Source organism: Daphnia magna, linkage group LG2 (assembly GCF_020631705.1).
Source record: "Daphnia magna isolate NIES linkage group LG2, ASM2063170v1.1, whole genome shotgun sequence".
NCBI lineage: Eukaryota > Metazoa > Arthropoda > Branchiopoda > Diplostraca > Daphniidae > Daphnia > Daphnia magna.
This window is the reverse complement of record NC_059183.1, coordinates 17,785,595-17,802,077: the sequence shown is the minus strand read 5'-3', so window position 1 is coordinate 17,802,077 and position 16,483 is coordinate 17,785,595. Positions and strand designations below refer to the sequence as shown.

The 16,483-nt window shown below is 40.9% G+C and overlaps 3 protein-coding genes and 1 long non-coding RNA gene across 4 annotated transcripts; 3 read left to right on the top strand and 1 right to left on the bottom strand.

Annotated features, from left to right (window-relative positions):
* Window positions 1-99: 99 nt before the first annotated feature.
* Window positions 100-3,853, top strand: LOC116916365 (protein P200). Its single transcript, XM_045169552.1, is given in 8 exon segments — window positions 100-326; window positions 827-934; window positions 1,178-1,438; window positions 1,505-1,798; window positions 1,865-2,163; window positions 2,227-3,237; window positions 3,239-3,370; window positions 3,544-3,853. Coding segments are annotated over 8 exon segments (2,172 nt in total). The 5' UTR covers window positions 100-277; the 3' UTR covers window positions 3,562-3,853.
* Window positions 3,854-4,167: 314 nt separating this feature from the next.
* LOC123469937 (aspartyl/asparaginyl beta-hydroxylase-like) lies at window positions 4,168-5,551 on the top strand. The gene is made up of 5 exons (XM_045169293.1): window positions 4,168-4,381; window positions 4,447-4,787; window positions 4,850-4,874; window positions 4,990-5,147; window positions 5,210-5,551. The coding sequence occupies exons 1-5, from the start codon at window positions 4,168-4,170 to the stop codon at window positions 5,549-5,551; spliced, it is 1,080 nt and encodes a 359-aa protein (XP_045025228.1).
* Window positions 5,552-5,636: 85 nt separating this feature from the next.
* LOC116916375 lies at window positions 5,637-7,243 on the bottom strand. The gene is made up of 4 exons (XR_004390616.2): window positions 7,104-7,243; window positions 6,856-7,039; window positions 6,682-6,798; window positions 5,637-6,559 (listed from the first exon to the last, which is right to left on the bottom strand). It is a non-coding gene; the product is annotated as an uncharacterized LOC116916375 (long non-coding RNA).
* Window positions 6,920-15,710, top strand: LOC116916372 (tRNA-uridine aminocarboxypropyltransferase 1). The gene is given in 10 exon segments (XM_032921597.2): window positions 6,920-7,061; window positions 7,135-7,434; window positions 7,497-7,544; window positions 7,546-7,641; window positions 7,897-8,038; window positions 8,543-9,249; window positions 14,084-14,404; window positions 14,580-14,794; window positions 14,908-15,018; window positions 15,135-15,710. Coding segments are annotated over 6 exon segments (834 nt in total). The 5' UTR covers window positions 6,920-7,058; the 3' UTR covers window positions 8,788-9,249; window positions 14,084-14,404; window positions 14,580-14,794; window positions 14,908-15,018; window positions 15,135-15,710.
* Window positions 15,711-16,483: the final 773 nt, after the last annotated feature.

Sequence of the window (16,483 nt, the reverse complement as noted above, 5' to 3'; positions counted from 1 at the left end):
TTGTCGGAAGGGGGTTCTTAATACTATTATTTTCTTCACTCGCCGCTAGGTGTAGTCTTCAAGGTTGTTTGGAAAACGTAGTCTGCTGGCTATGAATATCCGCCTATTCTTTAGGCTGGGTGAGTTGGAACTTTGCTGCAAGTCTGTTACTAAGTCTAAGTGTGTGTAGCGAGAACAACGTGCAACGTGTCGAGAGCTCAGACGCTGCTCGTCTTGAACTCGTTTAAGCTCAATTTTAAGGGAAAGGTTCCAGAAAATTCAGGGATAACAACACATAATGTCGGCGGACCTAGCTAAGAAGCGCAAGGACAAGAGGAAGAAGAAAGGTAACATTCTACGTTTTGTGTTTTCATTGTAAATTATGGGATTTTTACCGGTAAAGTCATAGGTCGCTTCACATTGTTTCTCTTACCTAGAACGGGCATATGAATTATTACAATGCCGAGTACATGTTAAAATTAAAGAAAAAAAACAATTGGGAGATTAAACCACATCGTAGATTTAAACCGAATTTGAAAAATGTGCTTGGCTGGCATAATCTCGTGCGACGCCATTGACGCTTTATATTTTTTCTGTTGAAGACCTTGCGAGATTTTCTGTCTAAAAATATCACGTCACTTTGGGTGGGGGAATTGTGCTATTGGAACTAAGCCTAGCTAGCATCTTCTACCATCCATAAGTGTTGTCATACGACGTTGGAAACTGCGTCTTTTTCAAAGAGCGTGCCATTGTATGTTGACATTGTTTGTACCGGCGTCCAAATTGCGTATATATATCTCATGGAATTCAATTTCGCCATATTGAATCATGTGATTATACATCATAGCCATATTAGAGGCTTTGCAACAGGAAGAATACCAAGAGGAACGGGCACATGTCCAACAACTGGACGAAACCGAAGCAGATTTCGTTGTTCATCCTACCGACGATTCAGGTGTCTAATACTGAATGTCTGTGTGTATGTGTGTGTATGTTGTTGACCCTGAAAATTTAAAAAAATTAAAACTACTGAAGCGTCTTGGCCATCTGTTGACCAGGTTGTGCAGGCATGCCTTTCATGTTTAGCGATACGTTAACAGCACGCGCATGGCAACTTCCTTTCGCTAACGTAACGGAAGCACTCTCTAAAATTTTTTAAATAATTTTTTTTATTCAATTTTATTTGTCTGACTATTAGAAGATACCGTTCCCCTATTGGAAGAAAGTGATGGAAGCGGAGCCTGCGCGAAAATCATCTTTCTCGTCTTACTTTCGTCTTTGGGATTGGCCGTTGGTGTGATATTTTTCGAAATGGGTGGAATTGAAACGTTAACTCGTCTTACAGACCCTGAGTCTATCACCAATGCCCCACCAGTGAAATATGAGCCTGCAGCTCCATCAGTAGACGTTGCCTTTGACGACGACTTTGACAGAATCGATCCTTCCCCTATAGAATCAGGTATATTTTTTTCTTGCTTTTTTCTACTTTTTAAAATAAACATTTTTGTTACTCTCATCTTCATAGAATCTTTTAAGGAAGATACCATCAGTATGGTAGATGAACCTGTTGAAACTGCAAAAGCTTTGCCTGCAGAGGTCCCTGAAATTGTCCCAGTGACTACTGCTGAAGTAGCAGAAGACATCGTAAGGGAAATAGAAACTGAAATTGTCGAAGAACCAAAGATCAAAGCTGCAGAATCTGTGCCAGAACCCATTGAAACATCACCTGAAACGACCACTGAAATTGTAGAAGAAACTGTTCAAGCCAGCGAAAACTTTGAGACGCAGTTGGAGGACGAGCCAGCTGAAGTTCCGCTAGGTATACATCGATCCTCATTGGCGGATAGGCAGTTTTTTAGTGATAATATTTTACGTAATTTTTCAGAGTCATTTACAATGCGGGCAGAAAGAGAAGCCGTCCAGGCAGCAGTAGATGAGGTGTGGGTTATGACTGTGCGCTGCATAGAGGAACTACGAGCCCTACAAGTTATGGCTAGATCGTCGCTAACTCACGCTGTCATCGATACAATTAGTCAACGCCTAGAGCCTTTAAGGAGTCAACTGGATGAACTGGTAAAGAGTACGTCAGACAGTGTTTTTGACGGCGCTCTGGAGCAAGCAGCTGAATTGGAACGCAATCTTAGAGCCGTACTAGGAGAGCTAGATCAAGCCAGGAATCAAGATGTAATGAAAATTTTTGTTGAGGTTATTTTTTTCAATATTTTATAAATCTATGGTTTAATTTAGACTATACTGGCTCAAGAGGCCGCCCAACAAGAACAGGAAACCGTTGAAGCAGCTCAGTTGGCAGAAGAGCCTGAAGAAGTGCAAGCTGAAGAAGAAACCGTGAGTGAAGAAGAAGCTCTTGACGAACCCGAAATAGAAGTTGCACGCGAAGCGAACGTAGAAACTCTTCCTGCAGAGGAAGAGTTAGAAGTTGTTGTTGAGCCACAAGTAGAGACTCATCCTGAACCGCAAGAAGAAACGGTTCTGAAATCGGACACTGACACTGATTTTGAGCCACCACAAGTAGAATCCCTTCCCGAACAGGAATTAGAAGTGATTCCTGAACCACACGTAGACGATCTTCCTGTACGGCAAGAAGAAACTGTCCACGAGCCAGAAGCCGAAGCCGCTACTGCATTACCTGTAGAAGGCCTTCCTGAACCCATTGTAGAATTTATCCCCGAGCCAATCTCCGAAGCCGTTCCCGAACCCTCTTTAGAATCTATCCCCGAGCCAATCGCCGAAGCCGTTCCCGAACCCTCTGTAGAATCTTTCCCCGAGCCAATCGTCGAAGCTGTTCCCGAACCCTCTGTAGAATCTCTGTCCGAATCCCATGTAGAGGTTGTCCCTGAACCTGTTGCAGTGGATTCGTGGATCAAGCCAGTCGAAGACACTGTTTCCGAGCTAGAAACTGAACCTCTTCCCGAATCACAGGTAGAAGCGGCCGCTGAACCAGAAGTTGCCGATATTCCTGTACCAGAAGTCACCGAGTCAGAAATAGAGCTTAAAGAAGAAAATGTGATTGCTGTAGAACCCGAGCTTGAGATCAGTGACGTCCAAGCCGATCAACCAACTGTTCAGGTTGAAGAAGCTGTTTACGCTGAGACTAACGACGTGACTGAAGAAATCATTCCTGTGACTCAGACTGCGGATGACCAAGTCGTTGATGCTCCAGCTGCAGAAGACGTGAGCACTTCGTCCGAAGAAACTCAGTCTCCATCTGAAGCTGAAGACAGGTTCGATTCGGTAGATGGAAGCTGTCCAGGTGGCGACAGAAGCTTTTCTTGTTGAGGAGGAGCAAAGTGCTGCACCCGTAGCAGAACCAGTTACAAATGTTCCTTCGAGAATGCAAAATCTGGAGGAGGCAGATCGGCTTGTGGATCAGGTAAACTGAAAAAAAAAAAATACCTGGGTGATATAAAATTTAAAGTTGTGAGGCACTGCCCCCCTTTCTCTATTATCGAGTTGTCGGGTTGCTTCAATTGCTCAAACGACAACTCGATTTGAATATTTAATAAAATTTAAATGCCTTAATCTTCTATTCGCTAATTTCTGTAGGCTCCCCCAGCTGCCTAAATATCTTCTGTCTCAAAAAAAAAAAAAAAAAAAAAAAAATCATTCTTTTCCCTGACTTTGACTAGTGTCATGTTTGTAGTATTACTTTGATCGTCTTATTCGATATCAAACGAACCTTTGACATTTTCTTTTGCCCTCTTTCTCATATAGAAAAAAAATGGTGTGGGTGTGAGGTTGTTATGATAATGACGCTTGCAGACGAATGATTATTATATACTTTCATGAGTTTTTGGGGCTTATTTCTGTAAGGTTCGCGGATTGTGTCTGAAATTAAACTCTGAGTTTTAAAGAAGATGAGATACGTTTTCATTTTATCATATTTTTAGAATGTCCCTTAGTGTTTAAAGTAGCCTTTTGTAGTATTACTCTGATCTTTTCTGGACTTATCCTCTTAGTATTTACGGCATGAATTATTAATCACTAACCAAAAGAGTATGCAAAAGCTGAACGATAACAAGATTTTTGTAGAAGAATCTGTGCACAATTCAAACGCATTCAAGAGAATGGGGGAATGGCTTTGTTTGGAAAGTTTGAAACATTGAACCTTGAACCTTTGTCCGTCCCTTATTGCCTTCAATCCAGTCGCCAGCCCAGGCGCTAGCTCTGATGGAACAAATTTTGGAGAAGGATCCACACAATGCGTTGGCCCTTTATGGCCGTGCTCGAAGCCTGGACTCGCTAGCCGAAGTGGAGCGGTCTAACGCTCGTTTGGAACAGTCCATCTTCGCATACAGGGCCGTCTTAGACCTCGAGGACCAAGTCGACGATCATCTTTACCACAAGTCTGCTTTACGCTGTATCGACAGAATGCGGTTTAGAGGTAACTTAATTTTCGTTTTAGCAATAACTTTGACATCACTTTTGTTTTTGTCTTTCATCCGACAGGATTCCACGGAAAAGCTATAAGGATTCAGCAGAGATTGGTTGCTCGCTTTCCCAATGATATCGAATACCAAAATCAGTTAGCTATTGGTTTTCTTTTGACTAATCAACCGGAAGCTGCTCGGACTATTCTGGAGGGTGTTTTGAATAGATGGCCACAGTCTGGTTTCGCTCAGGTCCATTTGGGCTTTATTTTGAAAACAACTTATGACGATTACGATGCCGGAGCTCGATGGATGATGGCTGGAATAGCATCACGCGAAGAGGGTGTGATTGACGGACGCTTTTACTCTCATCTGGGTGATGCACTGACCCGCCTAGGGAGACACGAAGAAGCCCAACGGGTATAATAACAATTAGCTATTTCATTTCTGATTGCAGTACCCATTACCGTTTACATTTCCAGATCTATGCCGATGGAGAGAACGAAGGTGTTTTTCGTTCTCATGATCAACGTTCGCTATACAATGTAGATCGTCTAACCGCTCAGCCTTGGTGGGACAAGGGAGGCTACTACTTATGGTCCTTTCTTTGATCTATTGGAAGCCAACTGGCGACAAATTCGTAACGAAGGAGTGGCATTATTAACTCTGGAAACTCCCGAAGGTTTCGCCAACGAATCAGAGAAATTGCGGGATTCTGGAGACTGGAAACAGTTTGAACTGTTCGCGCAAGGCAGGAAGAACGCGGCCCATTGCACTAAAGTATTTATTTTTTGTTCCGAGTTACCCAGAGGCGCTAGAGATAATCAATTGACTATTTGTAGGCTCCGGTAACGTGCACGCTTATTGAAAACTACCCACCTGCACTTTGCAAACGGGGTCAAGTCAAATTCAGCATTATGCATCCTGGTACTCATGTGTGGCCTCACACTGGGCCAACCAACTGCCGGCTCAGAGCTCATTTAGGTCTAGTCGTACCTAGTGGAGCTAAGCTGAGAGTGGGCAATACAACCAAGTCATGGGAGGAAGGCAAATTTATCGTTTTTGATGACAGCTTCGATCACGAAGTCTGGCACAATGGATCGTCTTATCGGTTGGTGCTCATCGTCGATCTATGGCACCCTGAATTAACGACAGATGAATGGCAATCCCTAGCCCCTATCTGAAGATTTAATTCAATTTAATGTTCTCATTCCTCCAACTAAGTGCCAATATCTTGCAGCTTTACTTTACTTTATTAAAGCTCATTCATTCTCTTGTGTTCTGTGCTTTTTAGTGACATGTTATATTTTTTGAATGGAGTCCATGTTTTTTTTTGCAATGCAAGTGCCTTATATTGTAAGGACTGAAGCCAATATAGCATTTGGATACAATTCAAGGTCCACAAGTATATTAGCACATACTTGTATATTCCATCTCCTGTGTTGAAGACTGGAGAAATGGTGAAGTAGAGCTATAAGTTTATCTAAATATTTTCTAGATGGATATACGAGCGCGTAACGTATTCCAGTTGGTGTTAAAGAGAATCAATCTTGATTAGCGTCATGCTCTGATATAGAATGAAATATTTTCCCAGGCAAGTTCATCGTGTGAATGCGTCTTTCGGGGAAAACCATTGAAGCGAGATGAGAACCTCCTTTTACACATCTGTTTGAAAGGATAGCACGTTTCTTGGAAGCACTCTCTTTCCATATTGCTATTATTTAATGCTTATTCCGATTGGACCCATGGCAGAATTTTGCCCTCCGGTATTGCCAATGGGTAAGTCCCTGTCTTTGTCATGTGTGCACGTCAAGAAGCAAAGAGAAAATTGGACCGCGACTCTACACAGTAGACATAGTAGGGCCTGTCGCTTTTGAGAACGAGTCGACCGTGTAACACGGGGAATATTTTTGAATGGACAAGCAAATGCAAATACGGAAGAAGGCCAGATTTGATGTACATCGAATGTGAGTAAAGGGGTTTTTCTCAATTTTAAACCAACATCACTGGGCAAAAATCGATAACGACATTTTTTCTCATCCGCCAACGCGAACGCTGTTTGCAATATAGACCTTGTAAGTTCGAATGAACATCGCTGTCAACACTTTGAAAAAGCGCGAGTTCCGTGTTGCACAGATTGCTTTTATTATTCAAAATCATGCCCACCAACTTTCGGCGATCCGTCGTAGAGGCTGTAATTCAAGAAAGAAGTTTTAGACTGCTGTAACTATGAAAACGTGAAGAAAATAGAAAACTTGCAAGAAACTTGTTTAAAACAAAGTTTCTTTTTGCTTTCATTAAAATAATATATTACTGTTCTATCCAAAGTTTCCATCCGATGGATCGAAACTATTTCATTTTAAAGTTACATAACCGATCGCCACGGAAAAACTGTAATCACCTTCTTGTTTCTCTTTATTTCTTCATGATCCTAGACCAAAGGCATCTAGAATTTATTTGTTTAGGAATGTAAAGAAATAATTTTTACCAAACGTTTTCGTTGCAAGTATAAGTTATAGATGGCAGTTCGTTCACATATACAGGCTTAGCAAGCAGACGAAGGCATAACTTGAAAGAAGAAAGGCACACGTTAACAATCAGCGTAGAACTCACTAACTTACAAATCGTTTTCGTGAAACTTGTCCCTCCATTTAGCAAGTTGGAAATAGTTCCTTTTATAATTAATTGAAAATGGTATTATTATACAAAATCGTAGTTACAATCAGATTACATTACCAAGTGCTTCATTCTTCCTTTTAACAAATAGGAAACGAGATCTACCGAACCAACACACGGAAGATCTGATATAGCTGAAGTTTACAGGAATAAGCACACGGGGCGCAAGTTCAAAAATCCACGCACTGCTCATCGCAGTATTTTCTCTACTTCAATGGCTAGATGTGATTCCCAGGAACCTTTCTCTGGCCTCAAAATATCCAGCACCACATTCCTTGATGAGATAGAGAGAAGAGGCAACTGTGAAAATTGTGGCAAATCAAGAAAGTTTTTTTGTTATACATGCTATATACCGCTGCCAGAAATTAAAGAATTAATTCCCTATATACCAGTAAGGTTTAAAGTTATTTATAATTATTGTCTGAAGCTGATATCAAATATTTTCATTTTCAGAGCTTACCGTGCCATATAGATGTTATCAAGCATCCAAATGAGCATGATGGGAAAAAGCACATCTATTCATGCTGCTGTAGTTTCCCCGCATATGGTGAAGATTTACACCTTCCCTAACTTTCCAGATTACAGCATGGAAGATGGTGTGAGTCAATAGTTTTTTAATTAAAGATGTAAATTTTCATTATTACTTCATTGATTTACGCGTTTCCTCGAACCAAGCATTTTTTAGGAAATTAAGTTTCAAAACATGCACGGAAATTGTGTTAAATTTGCGTTTGAGAGTGTATGCACAGTACCGTAATGACTAATTCATTCTGCTCTGATCGTCAGTGGTCTAGGCTTATTCCAGCTAACACTGTATGAGGAATGCACTTAGGCTCTTTTTTTTCTATTAAAGGTGGTGCTGGTTTATCCTTGTGAAGGAGCCGTCCCTATGACAACTATGGTGGCTAGCAGAGCGTCTGAAATAAAAAAAATGATTTTTATTGATTCAACATGGGCACAATCCAAGCAAATTTACAAGGATCCCCGTTTAAAAGGTAAAATTAATTCTCGCTGCATTTTTGTCTGTAGCGAGAACAATAAAAACTTGTTTTAAGACCATTAAAATGGCACAGGCAGGAAAAAAAAATTTAATAGTGAAGAATTTGCCGGCATGGTTGGGCGTAATGGCCATGTCCATACGCTCTAGAAATGATGATATAGCATGACAGAGCGCTGTCGACCGCGAAACAAATTCACGTTTGCATTCCTAGTACCTCCGTAAAATATGACTTTGAGATGATGAAACGAGATGGAAGTTGTCAATTTGATTATCATAAATTGTTAGCGCAAATGTGAATACCTTTTTAAATATTTGCCAATTTTATAAATGATAGTCTAAAAGTCGACAGAGTAGAAAACGCAATTTTTTTTGCCGTCACCATGTGTCCTTTTTCCCACCTGGTGACGCATTTGTCTCACACTAGCGAATACTTCAAGATATAAATTTTTATTTATTTATCAAAAAATGTTTTTGTTCATTTCTTTTTATTATAACGCAGCCTTGCCTTGTGTCATTTTACGGACGCGGAAGTCACTTTTCTGGCGATATCAGCTAGGCAAACCTGACAGTTATTTGGCTACAATTGAAGCTATCTACGACGCCGTCGTGAATCTGGAGGAACGCAGACGCGGAAATGATGAAGCCAGCAGCTATGATGGGAGCTACGACAATCTGCTCTTTTTCTTTCGCTACTTCTATGAGAAAATGAATGATTTGTACTTTAACAAATCACCAACTGCCTGACACGTGGACCCCATATGGGTTGTGAGCCCACCTTATCAATCCATTACATAGTCCAAATTCAAAGTCTGTCTACATCAAACGTTTTGCTATTCAAAATCTTCGTCAAGCAGAAAGATCCTGATAAGGCACATGGTTCGTGTATTTGTGGCATTTCGGTGATGAATAATCACTTGCGATCTATTGTCCTATCCTTCAATTCTATCTGTACTCGACCGATTGTAGGCGATTCATTGCGGCGCGTGGTGACTACGTGGGTTACCCGTGGACGAATCAACTAAACGAAAACAGCCAATCCCGCACCCAGGAAACAAATCTCTTAAGCTGATGCAATATGCCCTACAACCCGGCAAGACCAAACGTGGAAGAAGCAAGCACGATTGCACTTTGGCCCCCAGGCTCCTCTGATATATCCAAGAGCAATGTCTAACAGAGATCTACTTAGGCCACAAGCTATTTGATCAGGTAAATAACCTCTACGTATCCAGTATTATTTATATAGTAAGAGTAGATGATATTGGTTTAGAGAAAATGGTAGCCTTTTCCCCCGACAAATTTTAACAAGACAAAACTCATTGATGCACTCGAGTGTTTCAAAGGGACGACCACCGCGTTTCAACCATATCCCTCCACTAGTGGATTAGGAGTGAGGCGCAGGAACATAATTCCTTCGTCCTCCCGTGAAATTGGTCTTGTGTGCTAGTACAGTAAAATCTCCGCCCATCGTTTCTTTCGATTTTGCACTTCACTCTCTCGCACGCCCTTCTCCTTCTCTTGTCTTTTCCACCGTTAAGGTCGTCGTCGTCGACGTCGCAATGGCGGCGGAGCAAGCGATGACGTCGTTGAGGAGGCGGGGGGTATATAAACCGTCGTCCGGTTACTCTTCCCATCATATTATCCCCTTCTTCGTGTGCTCAGTCTCTCGCTCCTTCAACAACTTTACAGGGTACATTTTTCCACCTTCCATCGTCTTTCTCGAATACCACTTCTACCTCTCGTCGCGTGTAAAATCCACAATCCCTCGCCAGTTTGATCCAATTTCGCTTCAATTTCCTGTCTAGGTGAGTTTGTCTTTCTCTCGAATGCATACGAAGTGCTATTTCGTTCATTAGCAAAAGCTTAACAGAATCACGTTGATTACAACATCCACCATAATTGTGTGATTAATAAGTAATGGAATTGTGGTAATGAAATGGATTGCGTCCTTAATTTCGATTAGAATTAAGATGGTTTAGTTCCTCATCCTCACTGGATTGATTAAAAAGCTATGCGGTATCCATGATAAAGTTATTCGGGCCATTGACTCATCTCAAAGCAAGGTTTGTCGACCGAGCGGAACCAAAGGGAGATGCTTAAATCTACAGTAGGATTGAGTCAAAGAAAATTGGGACGCATTACATTCTGCATTCTTCACAAGAAGATTGCATTTGCCGTCAGGTACACTTCTAATGATCAGAGGATCGAGGATAGCGTGTGATTTTACGTGTCTCGTTATACTCCTAACCTTCTCTACATATTACTATGGTCATTTACGTCCTTTTGTGAGATTGTCTTCTTGACATGACACAAGACCGCATAAATGAGCTTTAGGGCTTGGGGGAAAAAAATAAAAATGATCCGACTGTTGTGTTTCTGGGCTTCGTCTCGTCTTTCAGCTCCTTCATTATAAAACTAGATCCGACCTTGTTATGGCTCCTAATAGGATTTTTCTTGTTCTGTCCCGCACTTTTTTTTTCGTTAGGTTTTGCTTGCCTCTTTAATCAAGTTGACCTTGTCCCCATAATACTTTGTAGGTAAGATTTAGTATCTTACAAACTTCAGTGAAAGTAAAATCTTGCAACAAAGAGTTCCTGTAAGGAACGAAGGCGAATTGAATTGTCTAGCATTGTCCCTATTCGATTAAATGCAGAAAGACGTCGCCCTTATTCAAATATTAATTTCATTCTTGTTTGTGTCTGATCCCGACGATTCAGTTCCCCATACTCCCTAGGTGCTGAATCCAATTTCTGATAAAGCTTTAGCTTCTGCATTAACAATTCATCCTTTGCCTTTTTACGAGTAAACAAATTACGGCTCTTGGGTCGAAGTTCTCGATTTCACGACACATTTTCTTTCATGTTGTCTCAAGCTAACCAGTTTTGTCTAGAAATCACATGTGTGCGTAATCAAGTAAAAGGTTCTTATCCACTTGATAATGCATCGGGAGTGACACTGAATCGCATTTTGCTTAGATTTTAGCCCTTCGTATTATGACAAAGCCAAACGAAATTCAAGAGTCCGGAGCTTCTTCTCAAAGCGTTACGTTGCGGTACCCCATTCACATCGCCCACCATATTTGTTTGAGTTAAGAATACCAGTCACGATGTACTTGTAAGATAGATCGAACACTACTATCTATTCTGCAGAGACAAGCAAAAAAAGAGAAGAGTGTGAAAGAGGGAACTATGTCGCGGCTGGTTGATGGGCGGCGGAGATATACACATGCAAACCGTGCTGGAAATGTCCATGACCCAGACGACCTGGGTGATTGGGGTCCACTCAACGCGGTCAGTGCACCTCCCGTCTATGCATTTCGTCTCTTGAATGAGAGAGAGAAAAAATATAAAAAGCCGCGAAATTTGTTTCGCCTCTATTTGTTTAATAAGCATTCCCTTATGTTCAATAAGCTAACTTTGCTGGTGGGGAAGAGGTTATCGTTTAGATGCAGTATAGACTACAAGACCCTGTATCCCAGATGTCGCCTTGCTAATGAAAGGAAAGAGAAAGTCATATACAAAACTGATAAACGATGAAGAGCTTAACGGTTGTGCTTGCATTTTTATCGATGGCTATTTCGACTAGACGACATGGAGGTCAGAGCTAAACATTAAAAGGATAGGTCGTGATGAGTAGTATTGATTCCCGTCGCACTCACTTTGTTATTCTTCGTCTTGTTGTGTTCACGATTCTAACTCGTCTTACAAGCAAGTACAAAAGACATTAGTTAACGTAGGACTTCTTGTTATGCTTTTTTTATAAATACTTGATGATGCAACAGAAACCATTGAAACATTGGTGACAACATAGCCTCAATCGATTTTGAGGTCAACGGAATTTCAAGGCCTTCAGCGTATGCGAATGCAGTGTGCATATGTATAAAGATGGAATATCTAGTGCTGAAGAGTCTCTTTCTTCTTATCGTCTCTATTTACACTTTTACGTTTCACGATATACGTTACTCCAGAATGCGTAAAAAAAAAAAGAAATACTTGTCTCTCCATGATTCCGCGCTTTTCTCCGTAAGGAAAAACGAAGTGCGATTGCCCAATAGGCAATAGCCGGACGCGTAGTAGTATAGCCAAGTTGTAGGCATTTTATCTCATTGGCAATGTTTGTTATTGGTATTTTTTTTATTTTATTTTTTTTAACGTGGCTGTTTCAACATGCGTAGGGAAAGGATCTCATGCCACTTAATCAACACATGGAGAAAAGGACTGATTGAAAATAGTTCTTCCTTGAATCTCGTACCATGAAATTAGTTTGTGTTTAGACTATTCTTATACTGGAGTGAGTAACTGACGCATTTGTCACAGCGTCCTTGAATGTCAGCTGTTGAGGGACTTCTTAGAAATGACCATCATTTCCGTGCGCATTTGAAATGTCTATTTCTAGACAGCTTTCAGCAACTTCATTGAACGGTAATGGAACTTTTAAAGAGGTGTCACAATTTGCCCTTTTCTTCTCGGTGGTCCGTTGAGAGGAAAACGGGAAAACAAGGCAACAGACAGGAGACTGGGAAATGGGCGGGCGGGGTTCGATCGCGGCGAATGATCAATCGGGAATGCGCGAATATAAAAAGAGAGACGGACCCGTAGTTTCGCCGCCAGTTGTTTGTGGACCTTTCCCGCTAGCGCGTTTCTAAGCCGATTTCCCCCTCTTTTTCGGCAGCAAGAGAAAGAGTGAGAAAACGACTTAACTTGACGTATTGGCGGGGTTTATTTCTACTGCTGAAACTATTGAATTGTCCACAGCGACAATTGTGATTGTTTTGATTATTATGTCTTCTGTATGGAAAGGAAAAAAAATCTAATCTTCGAACGTTTTCTTGTGACGTCAAGTGTTTAGTGACCGTGACAGTGTGTTTTTCATATTGGTTGTTTACATCACCTTTTGGTACAACCTTACTATCCATCACGTACGTATAAGCAAACTATTATTCTTCGTTTAAGGTTGACGTTCGATTTATTTCAAATACTTTGTTGGGATTAAATTGAACGGGGAAAAAAAAAGCAATGATCACGTGATTTGATTAGGTCAATAGGAAGTGTGCTTGCGGAACTGCACAAGGGCTAATAGGCTAACGCTAAAAGTATTTTGTCACTTACAGCAAGCCTTGCAAGTTTTCTGTTTTGGTTCAATCCAATTTTTCAATGTTACATCAAGGAAGCGTCATTTCATCATAGGTATCCAATTTCGAATGTTTGTTGAGAAGTATCGGACTAGGATTTTCAGGCAGGTCGTTTGTTATCGCATTCATAGGCATGCAATCAAAAATGGTGATGAGTTTTGACTCGTCATTTGTGACGTCATTAATGGTGTGATTTCAAGTCGGCGAATGCGATACGGCCAAACGCCGTATCAGAAACCTCTTCAACCTTTTTCAAGAAACCACTTCGTCGGCCATTTTTAGATTGATCTAGTGTGACTGGCGTGTGCGTCTGTTACATCAACGTTGTCTAGAAAGACAAGTGTCAATCTATTCAAAACAACAAACAGAAAAACATCCATAGGCACGCACTAGTTTGGCATCTTTTTCTTATTTCTTTAGGCGATTTCCTTCCTTTTGTAGATTCATAACAAAACACGGAAAGGTTTGGCCTAGTCGCAGCAAGCCAATATCAAAGTTGCAACGGCAAGTGGGAGGGCTGCTGATGTGTAACAGTTGTATTATTTTGGATCATGTTCCAGCATAAAAGGAGACCTAGACTACATAAATCGGTTAGTTTATTGCTTGATGTGAAGATTCGGCACGATCTCGCTAAAATGCCATTTCACAACCATTTCCGAAGCTATTTTTGGTACAAAATTTTTTTTTCTAAATTCAGGCTCGATTATTAGAAATTATCTAGTCTGTGTCATTTCCGCTCTGGTTTGTTCGCGATTCATGCCTGAGCCATAAAATACGAGACCATCGAAACAAAATGTTTCTCCTTTTTCCCACTCTTTTTTTGCTGATGCTATCAAGGACGGAATGTGATCTTTATAACCGGATGAAACAAATGATGTTTATTTTGTATTTTCTTTTTACTATTTCTACTAGACTTTTTTTTTATCAACAACGGCACATCTTTCATCAATGCGGTGGCACGTGACCGCCCTCGCCGCCGTCTGGCTCATCGTTATGGGTTGGTGCGGTAGCGTTGTGATAGGGCAGCCGGTCGGTGGATTTCAGCATCAGCCGCATCATCCTCAAGTAGGACAAAGCATTCCCGAAATGTGGGCTTTGTTGGATCCCGCAGACGGATCAGCCGACACATCTAAGGATGGAAACAACCTACATGGAGACCTTTATTATTTTCCCGCCATTCCCATCATGAAGCGACAGCAGAATTTAGAAGACGATTCCGGCTGGCAATCTCAGGTATTGTAGATCTTATTTTGCCGTTTTCTTTTCTTCCTTTTTTTTTCATTTGAATTGATGTTCATACAAGTTCGTTGCCTGCACCACCACGGCATGCACAAGTAGAACTCACGCGAATGCTGGATTGTTTGTGATTGATGTTTGATGTTGTACCCATTATTCGAAAAATTAAAAGGACCGTTCGAAACGCCAGAGCCAATCCAATAGCGGCTCATCCGGCAATCATCACTCGCAGTTATCCATCATTAGTCCGATTGAAGCTTTACGCAGTCGGCTGCGATTGGAAATGCTTCGTCGTCAATATGGCAATCAAATCAAACAGAACCAGGACAAGCTCGAAAGAGTCGGTAAACGCCGCAAGAGGAGCAATCTAGTCGACTCCGCTGACGGGTAAGATATCACTTCCTTCATTATGTACATACCTTCTGTTTTGTAGACACGAGGCCACAACTTTTACAAGAGATTATAGCCAAATCTAAATTCCTTCTGCTTCTATATGGCAGATCGGATGAGGAATGGATGAGCCAGTCAGCGGTACTAGCATCAGCGATCAAAGCACCATAACAACTCTTGACCAGAACGGGCCAAGAGCTAACACAAACACACACCAAGAGGTCAGTTAAAAATGTGATTAGGATAACACAATTTTAGAGTTAAAAGGGAGGGAAATTTTTGTAAAAAAGTAATATATAAAATTGCTTAATGATATTCGCTTTCCATTTTATTTCAGATTTAGTACCTAGGAGATACACGGCAGGACTGATAACCCATTGCAAAGACGGAATAGAGAGGAACGCGACAAAACTTTTAATGTATACAAGGATCAAGGAATGAGGTTCAAATCGACGAGGATAATCATGTATTTCTCCCAACTACCATCTTCTCAACACCTTGACATTTGTTCTTCTTTTTAACCATGTTACTGCACGGTTCCACGTCTCTGAAAACAAAAACAAAAACAAAAACAAGACAAAAAACAAAAAACAAAAAAAAAAGGAAAGGAAAACATCTATTTGACTCACAGCCCCCCTTTATTTTCCCTATATATATATATATATTGAACGACAAACTGATTGAATATGCGCGCCCATTCTCTTTGTGAGCAGAAAATTTTAAAGACGACAAAAAATGGAATCCATCGACAGATTATTACTTATACAATGTTGTAAGCCTCCGTCATTGTTGCTAACATAAGAATACGATATATGTTATTCCTCTTTGTGCTGAATCAGTATTTCACCTACACCGTAATTAAATGCTTTTCCTTTCGGTGTTTCTTTATCCGATAGTACATGTTTAAAATTCACATTCAGTATCTATTTCGAATCGTTATTGCATGGTTTCCGCAAACTGAAGCGAGGAAAAATGAAAGATAACAGAAAAAATGATCCTTATGCCTTTTAAGAATCGGGAAATCACAGGTATACGTGTCTATTAAAGTAGTAAAAATAATGATGATAATGAATCGAACTGTATTCAATCACACGAATTGTTACTTTTTTTTTGCGATTTGGAGATACGAGCGGCGTACCAGAATAAGTAGCTTATTCTCGTTTGTTTTCCATTGGGGTCTAGACACTTTCTTCCTAAAATATCTTAGTCCATTATTTTTACTTTTTAATAATAGCTCGTACTGTTGGCCATTTTTCGATGGGATTCGATGGGAAACGGGCTATATGGATCATAGGTGAAGCAACGTGACTAGCAAACCAGTCTCTGCTTAAAGCCAACTTGATTTCACAAGCCTGCTCGGTTGTACGACATCTGGTGAGCATATTTAGAACTGCTTCCAATTATCTTGGGCCCATCCCTCCAAATACGCAGGTTTGGTTAACTAAGGGTGCATTTTATCATCAACTTTTGAGCTCAACCAGTTCATTGAGAACCAGAGTCATAGACCCCTGGTTCCTCCACTATGGCTATTTCCCCTCTCAGAAAACGGGTACCCTCTTGCGGGAAGTACTATACAAAAAAAAGAGGGTTTTGGGTCGGGGCTTGGTCGGGGCGTACGAGAGATTTTCCGCCAGGTGGGAGTGCCATCTGGCTACAAATGAGTTTCTGCGTGGAGTGAAACCACAC

Excerpts from the sequence above, each read along its gene's own strand:
- LOC123469937 (XM_045169293.1), top strand. The coding sequence starts at position 4,168 with ATGGAACAAATTTTGGAGAAGGATCCACACAATGCGTTGGCCCTTTAT. Across the intron at positions 4,382-4,446 it reads CGACAGAATGCGGTTTAGAG|GATTCCACGGAAAAGCTATA; the intron begins GTAACTTAATTT and ends TTCATCCGACAG. Across the intron at positions 4,875-4,989 it reads TGCCGATGGAGAGAACGAAG|CCAACTGGCGACAAATTCGT; the intron begins GTGTTTTTCGTT and ends ATCTATTGGAAG.